At 49.4% G+C, this 15,715-nt stretch overlaps 4 protein-coding genes across 4 annotated transcripts; 3 read left to right on the forward strand and 1 right to left on the reverse strand.

The window, feature by feature from the left end:
- Positions 1–758: 758 nt before the first annotated feature.
- AA0111_g11723 (hypothetical protein) lies at positions 759–2,261 on the forward strand (the record flags this gene model as incomplete). The annotated part of the gene is made up of 1 exon (XM_028645621.1): positions 759–2,261. One exon carries the CDS (start codon positions 759–761, stop codon positions 2,259–2,261), a length of 1,503 nt encoding a protein of 500 aa, XP_028500682.1.
- Positions 2,262–6,691: 4,430 nt separating this feature from the next.
- On the reverse strand, positions 6,692–7,614 carry AA0111_g11724 (hypothetical protein; the record flags this gene model as incomplete). Its single annotated transcript, XM_028645622.1, has 4 exons — positions 6,692–6,763; positions 6,814–6,928; positions 6,978–7,512; positions 7,572–7,614. The coding sequence occupies 4 exons, from the start codon at positions 7,612–7,614 to the stop codon at positions 6,692–6,694; spliced, it is 765 nt and encodes a 254-aa protein (XP_028500683.1).
- A 3,522-nt stretch (positions 7,615–11,136) lies between these two features.
- Positions 11,137–12,561, forward strand: AA0111_g11725 (hypothetical protein; the record flags this gene model as incomplete). Its single annotated transcript, XM_028645623.1, has 1 exon — positions 11,137–12,561. One exon carries the CDS (start codon positions 11,137–11,139, stop codon positions 12,559–12,561), a length of 1,425 nt encoding a protein of 474 aa, XP_028500684.1.
- Positions 12,562–13,092: 531 nt separating this feature from the next.
- On the forward strand, positions 13,093–13,556 carry AA0111_g11726 (hypothetical protein; the record flags this gene model as incomplete). The annotated part of the gene is made up of 2 exons (XM_028645624.1): positions 13,093–13,220; positions 13,283–13,556. The coding sequence occupies 2 exons, from the start codon at positions 13,093–13,095 to the stop codon at positions 13,554–13,556; spliced, it is 402 nt and encodes a 133-aa protein (XP_028500693.1).
- Positions 13,557–15,715: the final 2,159 nt, after the last annotated feature.

Genomic DNA, 15,715 nt, shown 5'->3' on the forward strand with positions numbered 1-15,715 from the left:
CAAGGAGGAGCGCGATCAGGCCTTAGCCGCCAGGCTCTGGCGCGCTGCACAAGGTGCAGGGAGACTAGCCACAACTTACGTACGTGCAAGAAAGATACCTTAGATACTGCTTAGTATACTCTATTATTATCTATATATTATCTTGTAAGGTAGTTGAGATATACACGTGTAGAGGTGCGCAAAGTTGGTGGGGTGGCTCACTCGCTTGCCAACCATGTTATAGACTTTGCTGACACCATGAACCCGAGATCCAAATTATCTCAATGTAAACTCAAGTCTTTTGTGGCAACAAGCACCAAGGCAGGCAAATCTCATGATTCTTGGACAGCGGTCAATCATACCAAGTCTTAGTCGTGATCTTTGCTATTATTCAGCATAGATAGCGACCCCAGTAGAGCAATTGAAAATACCAATCCCAAAAAGGCAGCCAAGATGTTGAGTTCGGTTCATGTTCCACGAAGCACCTGGACCCGCGATCTAGAGAAACACACAAATAAAAGATAGATCATGTTTCTGAAGCTTGAATGTATGATTTCCTCACCTTGATTGCTATCTCGCCTACGCCCTCTACCATAAAGCCGCCGGCACTATCGATTCTTGACACCATAATCTCGACGCGCGAATAAGTGCATAACTACCTTCCGTCCCCGAAACACGGCCATCCAGTGCAAATCTTCTCCTCTCCAAATCTATCGAGTAAGCACGGCGAAGACACTGCAAATAAGGCGTTCGACCGGGGTACTCCATCCACTCCAACTATGAATAGCGACGACTCCAACAATGCTTCGCCTACTTGCTCCGCCACCAACCAGTCTGAAACAATGCAACTTCAGATGGAAGAAACCCTTGAAGCACGAATCAAGAGGCTTGGTGATGAGCGACCACAGGCATTCTCGAGCAACTGGCACGAAGCAGCTTTCGTCTACAGTATCATCATGTCTCAGTTCATGACCGAATATTTTGTTTCGGGCTTCACGCTCATCCTCCCTACCTTGATCAGACAACTGGATATCCCACAGGCGGTTGCTGTGTGGCCAGCCAGTGCGTTCTCCCTAGCGATCGCCAGCACCCTGCTCATTTTTGGCCGTCTGGGCGATATGTGGGCTGGATTCCCTGTCTATGTTGGAGGCCTCACTTGGCTCCTAGCGTGGAGCATAGTCGGAGGTTTTAGCATCAATCCAATCATGCTCGATATTTGTCGGACCCTCCAGGGCCTTGGTTCTGCTGCTGCACTTCCAACAGGCATCATGCTCTTGGGGTCGCAGTATCGTCCAGGTCCTCGCAAGAATCTTGTCTTCGCGATCTACGGCACATCAGGCGTTCTCGGATTCTTCGGGGGTATTCTTCTTGCAGGTGTCGTTGGCGAATTCTTGCATTGGGGTCACTACTTCTGGATAGGTGCAATCTTGACTACAACCGCACTGATAGCCTCCGTTTTCTCCATTCCTCACGCACCTATACGGCAAGGTCGCACACTTGGGGTTGAGATGGACTATATCGGTGCGGCCTCTATCGCAGCTGGACTTGTTCTCACTGTATTCTCTATCACCCAATCCGCACATGCTCCGCAGCGGTGGCGCACTCCATACATTCCCGTCTGCTTCGTTCTAGGCATTGCGTCTCTCCTGTTTGCCGTTTACATCGAAGTCAGGGTAGCATCTCAACCTCTTCTACCCGCTTCGATCCTGATGATTCCTTCAATGGCCCCACTGCTTCTTTCTATACTCATTCTCTATGGCTGCTGGAGGATTTTCTCCGTATATGGGACACTGTTCTTCCAGAACATATGGTCCATTTCACCTTTACAAATAGCCGTTTGGTACTTACCTCTCGGTGTGGCGGGGATAATTCTTAGTGTCATAGAGGGTTTCATTCTGCACCTTGTTCCGGGACGGATCTTAATGATAATTGGCACCCTTGGCGCTTTGGCATCACAACTTCTTCTTGCCAACGTTCCGCTCGAGGGCTGGAGTTACTGGGCGTGGATATTCCCTGCCACGATATGCAGCACGATTAGTATCGACCTTCCGACAATCCTGATGTCAGTGTTCATCACAACGAAACTCCCAAAGACGCAACAAGGTTTAGCGGGAGGGTTGCTCAACTCTGTGTTGCAACTTGGAGTCGCGTTGACACTTGGGGTCACCGATCTGATACAGGTGACTACCATGGAAAGACGTGGACTCGCGAGCAGTTACAAGTACACGTTCTGGTTTGGGGTTGCTGCATCAGCCGGGAGTGTGGCACTAGTATCGCTCTAGGGAGATGTACCTAAAGCGAGAAGTGGTTTGTCAGCGGATGAGCGGACAGAGTTGATAGAAACGGCAGCCTAAGGGTACTCGCCTTCATCGCTTCGAAATGCATGACTTTGACAGATGTGATGTTAATCGAAATTCGCCGGTGCCACTCGATGCTAATAATGAGAGCGTATCCTCCTGCCCGGCCGTAAAATTATGTGCGAGACTGGCTATATGGTCCTTGTTGCCTCCGTTGCATTCAAGACTTCCTTCCCTGTTCTTCGATCTGGACCTGACGTGATTCACGCACAGACTGGCGCACAAAGGCTTTGGACCAACCACAGATCGATTTCAATCCTTGTGTTCGAGACTCTTCGTTCTCAGAATTTTTGTGTGCGTGTTTTTGATATGTGTTCTCGGAAACACAATTGGTTCATTGTTCATCAGTCATTGTGGTACCACGGGTTGCAGTGGATAGCAACCACAGAGCACCCTTAAGCAACACCTTGGAACATATAATTAGCCACCCACAGAATAAAACTCCAAAGCCTATAAAATCTTACCTGGACTTTGCACGCCTAAATATACAAATCCTTTCATCCAAAATCATCCCGAGCGAAATCGTACACTAATACAAAAAGCGTTGAAGGAAGTCAGGCCCTACGAAGTGCGCCCCCACCAAATGAACGACCATTCCACAGTCACGATGCGAGAAGCAGGTGGCTTTCCGTTCATGAACTTGCCGACCGAATTGCGCTGGGACATCTACAGCTATCTGCCGGAAATCGCTTACGAGCCCGTTTTCCCTGAGCCCTTTATCTGCAGCTGGAAGGTATATCGAATGCCAACCTCACTGCTTCAAGTCAACAAGACTATATACGAGGATGCGAAGCACCCCTCGGTACAGAAACAGGTTCAGAAAGTTAATGACCCGTTTCAACCCAAAATCGTTCTCGGGCCGACGCACAAACAGATAGCCCCTGTATACATCGCGCTCTCACGTACCTTCTATCAAGCCGGCAAACGATTGCACACAAATCTAGGTGGGTTTCAAGAGTTCGGTAACGAAATTGAGAATATGAGCCTCGAACTCGCATCTTGGTACAACGATACGTATCTACCTCATGTCTCTTTCTATTGGAAGCAAGGGAGTCAGCAGGAGACACAGGACAGCTTGGACAGGGAGGGGGACATATCCGAGGTTTTGACGTATCTGCCCCAGCATATTTCTGGTGGACACGAAGAAACTTTCGAGACCCCGACGGAGTGTAGGCCCGAAAGCCTGCATAGGTTTGTGGGGCAAACTCTAAGGAGAATGGCGATTTGGAAGACATGCGAAATTCGCATTCGGCTTTTGGAAGATCCTTATGGAATACTTCCTAGGCGAGGAGGGAACTCAGGGGAGTTAGAGGACTTGACGGTCGATTATATGATGTACGAAAGATTGGCAGCGATGGACACTGCCCGACAAGCGCTGAGCCCAGGGATGAGCCGCGAACTCACAATAGTGCATTTCGTTTGTTACACCAAAAGTAACCTGGCGGAAAGAAATAACCATCATCGAAGGTCTGGCCGGAGAATCAAGATGGAAAAGCCGGGTGCGAGCGATTGGGACTTGTTGGACATGGCTTTGTCCCTATGCAATTCAGACGAGCGGGTTCTTTTACATGAGAAGATACAAAAACTCAAGGATTATATATCGCGGAACTGAGGATTCTGCCGAAGGGATTCTATGTACATAATCCCATCAATCTCTAGGTAAGTACGAGGAAATGCAATAAACTCTTCTTCTATGCTAGCACATGTAGAATGTAACCCCCATTCCTTACCTCCTCCTCCAACTTCCCCACCATTACCATTATGATCTTCTCGTAATTTCCTGCTCTTGGTATCCTACTCCAAAACCGCCATCATGGAAGCCTTCTTCTCTTCATCCTCAGCCAAAGACGTTGCGGGCGTTCTGGTACTCCGCCTGCGCGGCACTGACCGCGGCATGCTATGCCGCAGTGGCAGCCTGGTCCTAAATGACATCACGTGATTAGCATATACCAGACTCATACAATGTTTGATGTAGATGTGCTTCTCAGCTTCGATGATATAGTCAAGTCCAATATGTATGGGCGGTGGATAGGCTTCGTTATTCTCTTGACATATGCGGTCGCTAAGCATTGCTCATTCGTTACGGTATGTAGGTCTGTGTTCGCGGATCGCATGTATAGGGTCGATCGACAAGAAACGGCTGTACTGGAAGCGACTTGTATGAAGGTTTGCCACTGTCTTGAGCTTATTCGCAATTATGTTCGTATGGGCTGATGATGAATAGGGTTGGGTGGATCGATGAGCGTTCGAGTAATGGTCGACGTTGACCTTCGAACGTAGGTATAGTGTCATTGACTAGAGGTGAGATGTGATTGTATAGGCTCGAATGTGCATCTTAATGCATATTCGTGGATGGACTATACTTACAGCGGCTCGAGCTGCTTGCCAAACGACAAGCAGGTGGCCAGCCTGCGGCGTGTGCATCCCGGCCATCCAGGCGGCGGACGCCGCCATCTCCGCCACGGCGGCCCGATGCATGTCGGCCCCGAGGACCTGAATGGCCCTGCGGGCAGATCTTCGTAGGCCGTTGTTGCTAGATAGCACATGTTAGCATGAATGTATCAACAATGTCGAGAACTCCCTATGACGATGAAGGCGAAGACAGAAGGACGTGTGGAACTGAGACATCTTGACTCGAGACGGCGATGCGTCGTTGAGAAGAGGAGACGACTGAATGCTGAAAGCTGTCTTCGCAAGTCCTCACGAAGTCATCGAGAGAGTGACACCTGGCGAGGATTGACGCCATCTCAGGGGACTTGGGTGAAGAGTAGGAAGTGGTCCGTCTGATAACTTGCAACGTGTAGGACAATTGTGTGCTTACTTGACGTTGGGAGCAGACATTTTGCTGTTGTTGCTGCTGCTGCTGCTGTTGTTGCTGCTGCTGTTGTTGAAGTGATGGATTACAAAGTTAATGGAGACACAACACTATTTATTGATGGGGCGTCGCTGTGTTGACTTCCCTAAAGCGATGAAGCAGATCACTCCTTTCCTCTCTCGACAGAGCTGATAGAAGGAGCTCTCCCACTAGCCAACTGGCAGCTGCAGCCATCTCCGCAGTACACTTCACAATCTTTGAAGGCTTAATATCCTATATCGTAACGGATCTCGGCCCAAATATCTCTCTCTATCTAATTGTGCCTCCATCGCTCATCATACCATGGATGGTGTATCTCTACCAAAACACTATCTTGCGGCAGGCAGCGAAACGGCTACTTCCCAAGCCGCTCAGTGATAGAAGGTAACCAAGCCGTCCATTCGGATTTTTGACAAAGAATCCTCAACATCTTTTAGATGCTGCTTTGGTCGCTCATTGGTCTATTGTGCTCTTTGGACCTGGTTTAGACTGGCTATTCTGGGTCACACTGTTGTGCCTTGGACGATCCAGTGTAGATTTCAATTCCGAATTCGACTTGTCCCTACGACTTACTATTATAGCGCTCTGGTATATCAGATTTGCAACCCGAGATCCCAGTGACCGCGCGGAGAGGATGAGACGATGGATACACGTCTTTATCATAATGCTCTGCTTTGCCAAGATAACGTACGACTGGTACAACGGTATGCAGTTAGCTTTGGCAATTGTACGGTACTGTAGCATCTCTTACCAAATACGTTTAGGGTTTCTAGCTGATCGTTACATACCGTTGGCATCAGCAACTGCGTACAAGAAAAGCATTCGCGTCAAACGGATATCGTAGTGACATGATATTCATAGCTGTTCGAATGAGAGGCTTTAGCAATGCGGCTCTCAGGAGAGGTTTTGGTGTTTGCATCGGCTGGATGAGCTTAGCAAGGGTCTATCATGCCGAGTGACTGCGTCAGTGTATTTGTCCGGCGGACAAGAAAGGACGGAGCAGATGGCGACAAGCATATACTAGTAGATTATCAATCAGATTGCAGCTTGTCTGAGACGATGCCTGGACATCCGGTTGGAACATCCTGAGTTTGTGATATAGTTTGGCGGGCGAGTTGTCAATCTCTTGTCAATGCATTTGAGTACAACTCTCCTCAATCCGCGCTTTGAAGACTGAGAATCACCGCGAAACGCCCGTCCCCGTAAAAGGCCCGATCTGTGTATGCAAAGCCTCGACTTCAACACCGCAACTCTGCTATCATAAGCTCAATCGAGGCTGCATTGGCACAGTGTAACTAAGTAGCAGCACTAGCATCCGGATAGCTATATATCTACGAGAGCAAGTCCTGATACAGTATAAGATCGGCCTTGTCGTAACTTAGATCGTACGGCAATTGCCTATTGATGCCCATGAATCCAAACCGATGTTTATCTTACAAATTGATGTTGAAATGGTTGACTTTGAGTGATGGTCTAAACTGTGGCTTTCTCTAGCAGAACTCTACCATGGTAGCTCCTCACCATCAGGTCCCAGAAACTTTCCATGCGTAGTCTCCAAGGTGGCATTTTCAGTCTATCATAGCTTTCTTAGTAGCTGCAAAGTAGGTGCAAAGCTTTACATACCAAATGCAACAAATCCTGGCAAACCTGTTCCACTGGAAGGGCTAGTGCTGTCAAGTCTGGACCGTGAGACTTCATGTCTTCGAGTGCGGCTTTGGCCGTCTCTGTCGCTACCAGACTATAGTTCGATCAGCACAAGAACAAGATTCATGTGCACATGTATTTACCCAGGATGCTGGGCCCATATCACAACATCCTTTTGCTCAAGGGACAGCCATTTGACAAAGAAATTGCCGAGCGCTTTGCTTGCGCCATATGCCGCTGCAGGAAGCATATTGTCCATAGTCGTCAAGCTCCCACCGACACTGGACATGTACATAAACTTACCCTTGGCCGCCTTATTCGATCTTCGCAACAACGGAAGCACGGCCCTGAACAATTCCAGCTGACCATACGCATTGACATCGACGAAGCGTTGGATATCGTGAGTTGCCATGTCGATGAGTTTGGCGCTCTCAACCGCCATGCCCGCATTGGCGATGACTATGTCGAGGCTATCCAATTCGTATTCCGCTGTCAGAGCTTCGATGCCGCGTCTGATGGAATCAGAAGATGCGACATCAATCTCGATAACAATAAGTCGGGAACCAGAAGACTTTGGCAAAAACCTCAGAGACTCAGCAGTTGCGACATTGCGAACTGCGGCTATAACAGTAGTGTTCGAGCGACCAAGATATGCGCTTACAAGACCGTGGCCAATGCCTAGAAATGTAACGTTAGTATCCGGAAGCAGTTCTCAATGAAGGAAAATTCGGACGAACCGCGGTTTGCGCCTGTAATGAGGACAGTGGTGGTGGACGACATCTTTAGATCTTTCTGGGAACGATGTGCTGAGGGAAGGGTGAAGGTGTCACAGCAATATAGACATAGAAACATGTATAGAACATCTTTATTATATACGCCAATCTTTGACCCTCGCCTGGTGGTAATTCGTCCGGATACATTCCGCTGCCTGAGGTTGAGATGGAAGAATAGTCTGAATCATGCCATAACACGGAGTCTAGGGACCAACGACGGAGCTTTCTAAGTTCGGTCTCGGGGACACTGGATGACACCCGGTGGTAATGACCCTCTACAAACTCTCGCGAAGTCTAGCAAGGGACAGGAGAGACTAACACGCCGCTAGTAGGGGCTTGTTAGCGAGGCTGGCAGGGATTCGGTAGCCACCGGCCGCTTCTACTCCACTAAGTAGCAATTTGACAGCGTACATCGCGGACGAAAATCTTAGGACCTGTATAGAAGTCACACTGTTTGACATAAGATGATCAACCACTGATTGTAAATACGGCAAACGTAAGCTGTTTCACACGCTACCGTATTCGTGCACGTGCCGCCTACATGTATCTTTGATGTGCCAAGGTCTTAGCTCACTGTTCAGTGACTTCAGCACACTCCAGCGCGCTTAGAAATCCAAAGAGGGGGTCAAAATTCTACTATGGCCAAGATTTTCAGATTGGTCGTTAATGCAACGAACTTTGTCATCATTGGGGAGCAAGACAGATTCCGCATGCAGAAATCCAGGTAGTAAATCTAAGGAGATCCGACAAATCATATCTCGGGCTGTCAATAGCACGGAGCGAGAGATGTGCATCATCTTGCGCTTGGAGTTTGTGATACCACTAGAATTGTAGTTCGCAGCGCCTGCAACTAATATGCTTAGAGAGACGAGGTTTACGGGGAAGTCGAGAGTCTTAGTTGAATTTGGGTCTTACAAGTCACGTCTGCCAGAACCCAACTACAATCTATTTGCGTTGCACTTGCTAGGTATAGCAGACGTGAACAAAATATGATACAACATGTGGGATGCAGTGGCAGGCTAGATGGTGCAGACGTGAAAACGACATCAATATCATGTTTTGGGCCGCCAACAAGCTCGGAAATCGTAGGAAAGGGGTGTGTGTCTCTTGCACTAGACGGTGGCAGGCTGTTGGTGAAGGAGCTGAGTGTTCACTTGCAACGTCGCTCAGCTGCCTGATTTGAGCACTCAAAGCGCGAGCATGCGCATCTATACTGCTATTAGTCGCAGTCTGTTCGAGATAAATGTGGGTTAGGTCGAAGCGCGACGGGAATGAACGAAAGTAGACGATGAGAACGCTGTTACATGTCGTTTGGCGTTCTGTGATTGTTTTTCGCCCCACTTGTAGTATTGACGCCACTCTCAATGGTGCAACGAGGGGCGCATTGTATAGTCTGGTGTAGGCATTGTAAGGCGTCTGGAAGGGATCCCGTAAAAAAGCAATGACTTTTGAGCGTTGATCGGGTTCGCGTGCGGCCTCCCCGTTTGATGAGCATATTGCTTAGTACGTTGACATAGCGCGGATGTTCGCATTCGTGTTCAACGTCCTTTGCGCCACATGAAGCTGAGCTTCGTAAATTCACGCTGCTGTACAGTAAATCTGCGGAGTAGGTACTAGAATTGAAAAGGAACCTGATCTGGTATGCGCCAATCGTCCGATTTATGATTGCATAGAAGAGCAGTATACAGTCTGATGGTGCGGGTAGTTGCATTTACCTTCAAGTATAGTCGCTCTCCACGATTGTCGTAATGCATCATGAATTCGGCAATGCTACCACTTTGCTTGTCGTAGCTTGTATCTAAGATCGAATGTGACATTTCAACAGCGGCGCGTTATTGTTATTACGAGTAGGTGAGGAGGTAGCAATGTCACGAAGGATGCTTATGTGAAGTAGAGAGTCAGAGGCGATGCGGCTGAGGCCGAATGAGGCACGCGGAACTCGTCCCCACGTCCGGTAGTCTTGGCACCGTATGCGGGGAGCTTAGCTCCAGCTAGCGAGAACACCGATCATCTCCACAAGCGCGACGCAACGAGCATCGACACCAATCCTATTTTGCTTTTGTCTCGCAAAATAGCTCCTCACTTCTCTTCGAGTCACTCGCCATTGCTAGAAACATATGGACGCGTTCTGAGTGATTCAGTTCGAGGGAATTCGTCCCACGATCGCAATCGCTCATGTGAGCATAACAGTGCACTCGGTCCATGGTCGAAAACCGCTTGTATTTGTGAATGTCCTTCAGCTTACTATGTTAGTGTTACTCGCATACTTGATTTGACCGCCTAGTTGCTCCCCTGAAACACAACCTCCACCGATATCGACAAGGCTGTGTCTCAACGCTATGACGTCAAATCTTACGCCTCACCATCCGCATCGACCCGCGCTAGATTGCCTGTTGAACTCAATTGGTACCCTAACTCCCAAGCCGACCCAACGGCTATTCCTGCTCATACTCCTGTTTTTTATCGTCCCGATTCGACCCTGTCGCGAACCCTCGATTTTACACCATCTTTCACTTGTGTGTCACTCCCGATTGCATATACTAGGTACTTGGACAAGGGGTAGGACAATGTTGGCAGGCGGCGCATGGCGCGTTACGCCTCATCCGACTTGATGTACAAACGTAATACTTCGATGGCGCACTACTAATACCTTCATCGTCACAATCCTTGCGTACAAACCCCCTTATACCTACGATCTGCCGCGCAAGTTTGGTTTCCACAGATCGCACGGAAAGACCAGTTTATTAGTGCTAACAGCGGCTTAGAGTTTAAAGCAGATACGCTAACAACGTCTAGGTTGATCTACTTATGAAAGTATGACCGGATTCTAGTCGACCTTCAACGTAAACATGGTGCATGCTTAGATATTATTGCTAAGTATCTTGGTCTTATAAGAATGGATTTAGAGCCTTGGAGGTGTACAAAAAGCAACTATGACGTCGGCGATACGCGATGAGCTTTACGGATGTAGCGTGCAGCGGGCCGTTCGCCTCGATCCGCATCCTTGGCTATACATCGAAACACCACGACCCAGACCCGTCCAGAACACGCAATACTCGAGGCTCACAGCCCGAAGTACGCCCGCGCACACAAGCGCTGAGCGATGCTTCCACTGAAAGGTCGTGCCTGGGGCGAGTGTATTTGGTGGCTGCAGGAAAAGACTCTTTCCAAGTTGTCTTAGGCCAAGCTGAACTCGGTAGTCTGGTATAAACGGTGAGAAACCCTTTTCGCCATGACTAGCGCTTCCGGAACAATGTTCCGATATGATGCCGCTGCTTTGGCATGGTATTGTGCTTAGGCAGCTTCGGAAAAGGAACCTGAGGCTGGACTTCTTCGGCATGCCCAGCTTGGAACTTCACGCATGTAGCGGCCCACTTAACTATATATGTGAGACAATACCCCAGGCTTCGGCGATATCTTTTAACTGCAGGTATCCACTTCTCCCTTGGACTGTTTAGTTGTCCTGCTTCTTCTCTACCTTTCTCAACTCTCCCTCTCTTGACTCCTGCTCCTTCTCTACTCAGCAATCATGGCAGACGCTACCTGGAAAGAGACCCGACCAGGCCGTTGGGAGCGCGCACAAACATACCTCGAGAGGATAAACATACTTACCCGAAATGTTCCAAATGCCATTGGCCGCGACAACTGGGCCAAGAACGCAGTAGCGAAGCTCGAGTTCCATCCTGACATCAAAGATCCTGCTGGCTACCTCCGGACTGCTTGGAAACAAGTTCGCTACAACCATCCGGAGATTGCCGCTTTCCCATATAACGGTCGATACATCTATCGCGTCGGAGACGAACCTTCAATCGCTTTGTGGGTTTCGGCAACATTCTCCGTTGCTGAGGGCAAAACCGTTGACGAACTGCTGGGCCGGATTCCAAGGAACGAACAGATGATGTGCTACTTCCTTCCCGACACATCCGAAGTCATGATCTGGTCCCCCCACTACCGTGTCGACGCCCGCGGCGCCATCTTCTGCCTCAACCACCTCGTTGAGTCTCTGGCCAACATGAACCCCAACCTAGTCTTTGGCGGGTGTGCCAAGAATTTGACCCCGAGCATGGAGTTGACTCTTGGTATCGGGCACGAGGAAACACCAGAACTTGTAGCGCAAGCCGAAAGCCGTCTGGCAGCACTAGAGCCTCACAAGCCAGCTCTGGAACTGACACCCACTATCAAAGCGCAGAGGCCGGGATATACTCAACGGCACTTTATCAAGTTTTCCAAGCGGGATACGAGGACGGTCTTCGATAGCTGCGAGACTTCAGCTCTCGCTATTGACATCGCTCTGCATGCCGCCCTCATCAGCTCCGTTGCAAAACTCGCACAAACAAAGGAAGCGCGAAGCTTCATGGCCTCTTTCCACTCCAACCTCCGCACCCTGATCCCAGAAGGCGCAGCTCCTGAGAATTCACCCACAAGCTATACCAGCGTAATCACTACGGAGGTCATCGTCTCGCCGCAAACTAACTTCGACTCGTACTACTCTCAACTCGCACCCGTCTATGCTGCCGGCTATGCACCGTACTTGCCGTCGTCACCCTTCTTCCACAAGCGCCTCGAAGAGACGCTGTTCGGTCCCAACCACGGCAAGAAAGGCGAGTCAGACGGACAATTACAGCCGCGCTTTGCTTTCCTTGGCGAAGTAGATGAGCAGGTCTCCAAGAACATCGGCGACGGACTGGTCAAAGTCAAGGACTTTTGGCTAGGTGCTGAGACCCTAACGATGCGCATGATGGTGCACACATGGATATGGGAGGGCCAACTCGTCCTCAGCGTGTGCTTTAACGAAAGCTATTGGGATAGGGATCAGGCGGCTAGCCTACTTGGTGGCATGCAGGATGCGTTGATGGAGGTTGCGTTGAGGAAGATATCGAGAGTCGACAGTGTATCAGGTTTAAGAACATCGGCACTAGACGTGGAAGATGCTGTGGCAGGACTAACGATATGATGTACATGCTTTTGTAACGAACCAACCACCGTGTGAGACAGACTTATAGATCCCTTCACTTCACAGTAATATCACAGTCAGCAGATAGCGTAACAGTTACTTTTGCCTATTCAGATATATACCAAGGTCCACTCTCAATCAATATTTGCCCATCAACATGATCACAGTCGAGTAGACGGCTTCATCGATATCAGTATGGCCAGTCACCACCATCTCCGCTAGCGCTCTGAAACTCCGCTAGCGTGCTGGGTACCCCCCAACCCCCGTCATTCAGACTGCGATCCCCGGAACTCTGCGATATAGCAAGTCCGCCATCAGCGGCCGTTGGTGATACGCAGGCGGAGTTGTGTAGTCGCTAGTCGGAGTAATCCTAAGAATGAGGATGGGCAAGCCAGCAAGTGGTATAAGTTGGGCTTGACATCTGGAGCATCCAAGTCTCATCAACATTCCGCTCGCGATAGCTCTATCTACGTACGTACATCTATTAACCCACGACTATGAGAAGATACTTACAATACCAAGCAACGCAAAATGTCGGCACAACAAGAGTCTCTCAGCCACTGGGTCACCAAACTCAACAATACTCTATTCATTCAGCCTAACGATGAACTTGCTCTCGAGGCAATCGACGATCAGGTCGATCAAAGTCTTGTGACCAAGTACGTTACACTGAGCTTGTGAGACCAGCCAAGCATATCTGACACACCACCACTACTACTAGAATCAATCACGAAGTTTACAATTACGACCAATTCAAACAAGGCCTACAGTACGTTCGTAGCACTTGCACCTCGATCCAAGACGAGTTCTCCATTGTACTGCAGTGGGAGAACAAGGAGAAGCCAGATGGTGTGGTAGCGGTTCTGAGCAAGTGGAGGACCAAAGATAAGGCGTCGGGCAAGGAAACTACAAAGTCTAATGTGATTCTTTGGGAGGTTAAATGGATCGATGGGAAACGCAAGCTTACAGGCCAAACAGAGGTCGAAGTTGCATGAAAGTAAACCAAATCTTACGTGGGCGGCTACACTAGCATAGCTTGGTCGAATCGACACAACTTGCGCAACGAATTATCTGCCCTGCTACGTTCTTATCGCACGTATACCCTTCGTTGTATGAAGTTTCTACATCCCATCTAGCCCAAACCTCGTCACAAATTCCCTACCCAACCACCCCCTCGCCCCCTCAACCCCCCACAACATAACCATGATATAAACCCCCATATCCTCCAAATCCTCTGGCCTCGCCTTCATAATCGCCTCGTCCCAGCGCTCGACCCGTATCTCCAGATTCTCTACATTAGCATCCTCGCGGGCCCAGCGCCACCCGCTCTCACTCTGTGCACCCCACAGCGCCGTTTGCGCGGTAAAAGACACACGAAGATCTGGTGTCGGACCATCATATCCAAGTTTGAGGAAATTGTATATACCGCTGAGGACATGGGTTGTTATAATCGTTCGCCGTATTGATTCGGTAGTGAGCCAGTATTGCCAATTGTCCGACGAGCCGACCGGTGTGTCCCTTGGGAAAGAAGGAGAAGAAGAATGATGTAAACCTACTCGTGTAATGGGGGAAGAAGCCGCGCCGTGCCGCATTACCGCACCGCCATCACGTAGCAGAGTCTTGAGTCGATTTGCCCAATGCAAAGTAACCGATTCATCAGCTTCAGCAAGAGCTCTGAGACGAACATCTCCATCAAAAAGGCGAATCATCTGATACAACACCAAAGCCTGCAGAGCCGCAAGAAGCTCCGTTTTCGATGCAGATTGCGCATCCGTGCTCGTGACAAGCTGCTGGCATTTCTGCTGCACGTGACCAAAGACCAAAGCCTGATTCGCTTCATTCTTGATGCTATACAACGCACAAGCACTCATCGCGTCTTGCAGAGCAGTCGGACATGTATACTGGAAATGCATTCGATGTATAAACATGGTTTGAGCTTGCGAGGCAAAGTGACGTGGGATGGCTGCCAGGTGTTTCGCTACAAACTCTACTCGAGGCCGGATTATCGCTTCCGCTGTGTTGAGCGGTGTGACGGGGGGTTCCATACAGATTTTCGTACTGGGGATCTGTACAGCGACGCTGCTATCGTTGCTACTACTGCTGTAGCCAAATTGGAAGGTGTCATCGTACGGCATATCTCCCAGGTTGAAAGGATGATTAGGAAATTCGAAAACAGTATCATCTAGATATGAAGTTGGTAAAGATGCCATGGAAGATTCGCGGTATGGCTGCAGCTGCCAGTTGGCTAGTGTTTGAGCTCCGTCTACCGGCTCTGTCGGGAGGGGAAAGGAGTGATCTGCTTCGCCAGGTTGTATACTCGGCTGTTGCGGAAAGCGGATTCGCCCAATGTATTGGCATTTTGTATTGCTTGCAATGCAGCGTCGACATCTAGGCTGCATTCGATCACACTTTCGTTTCGTTTGGATGCATTTTAGGCAGGACTTGTGACGTGAAGCTCTGGTCGACATCCTTTCCGCACGACGTTTCGTTTTTGATATTGAATTTCTTCGCTTGATAGACAGTTGACTAGATCGAACTTCGTACACGGTCTTGCGCGGACAGATCTGACGGTTTGCGACATGAGTGAGGTTGGTGGAAGAGCGGTGGAGTAGATTCAAGTCCGCTAGCTTATACAGTCTGCGCTAGCACGCGGAGACTAACCTCAAACCCCGCGTGGAGTACAAAGCTTAGCGGACTTTTCCGAGGCTTGACATGGATTTCCCCATGATCAATCCTCGTGTGCTGGGCTCCCGAACATCTGTATCCGGTATCATGGTGGTTGAGGAATGACAGAGTTCGCATGTACCTATGGGACCATTACCTACCCTCAAATCCCACGCATATAAAATGATAGACATCTTCTTTCATCGCATCTTTCCCCACTAGTGTTCTCAAAACGCTCGACACAGGTACCACATCAGCCAATCTTGATACCTTTTCTGTTCAATCTCCGCCATCTTCCTCTCTTTCAGCAATGTCTTCCCCCTCACAATCCTCATCACAGGCGCTAATCGCGGCATTGGCTTCAGCCTAGCAACTCTCTACCTTTCTCGCCCTTCTACAACCGTGCTAGCCACAGTCCGCCACCCCACCTCCCCTTCCTCCAAAGCCCTCCAGTCTCTTCCCCGCGCACCAGCCTCCCACCTCATCGTCA

This window comes from Alternaria arborescens, assembly GCF_004154835.1.
Source record: "Alternaria arborescens strain FERA 675 chromosome Unknown contig_56, whole genome shotgun sequence".
Classification (NCBI taxonomy): Eukaryota; Fungi; Ascomycota; class Dothideomycetes; order Pleosporales; family Pleosporaceae; genus Alternaria; species Alternaria arborescens.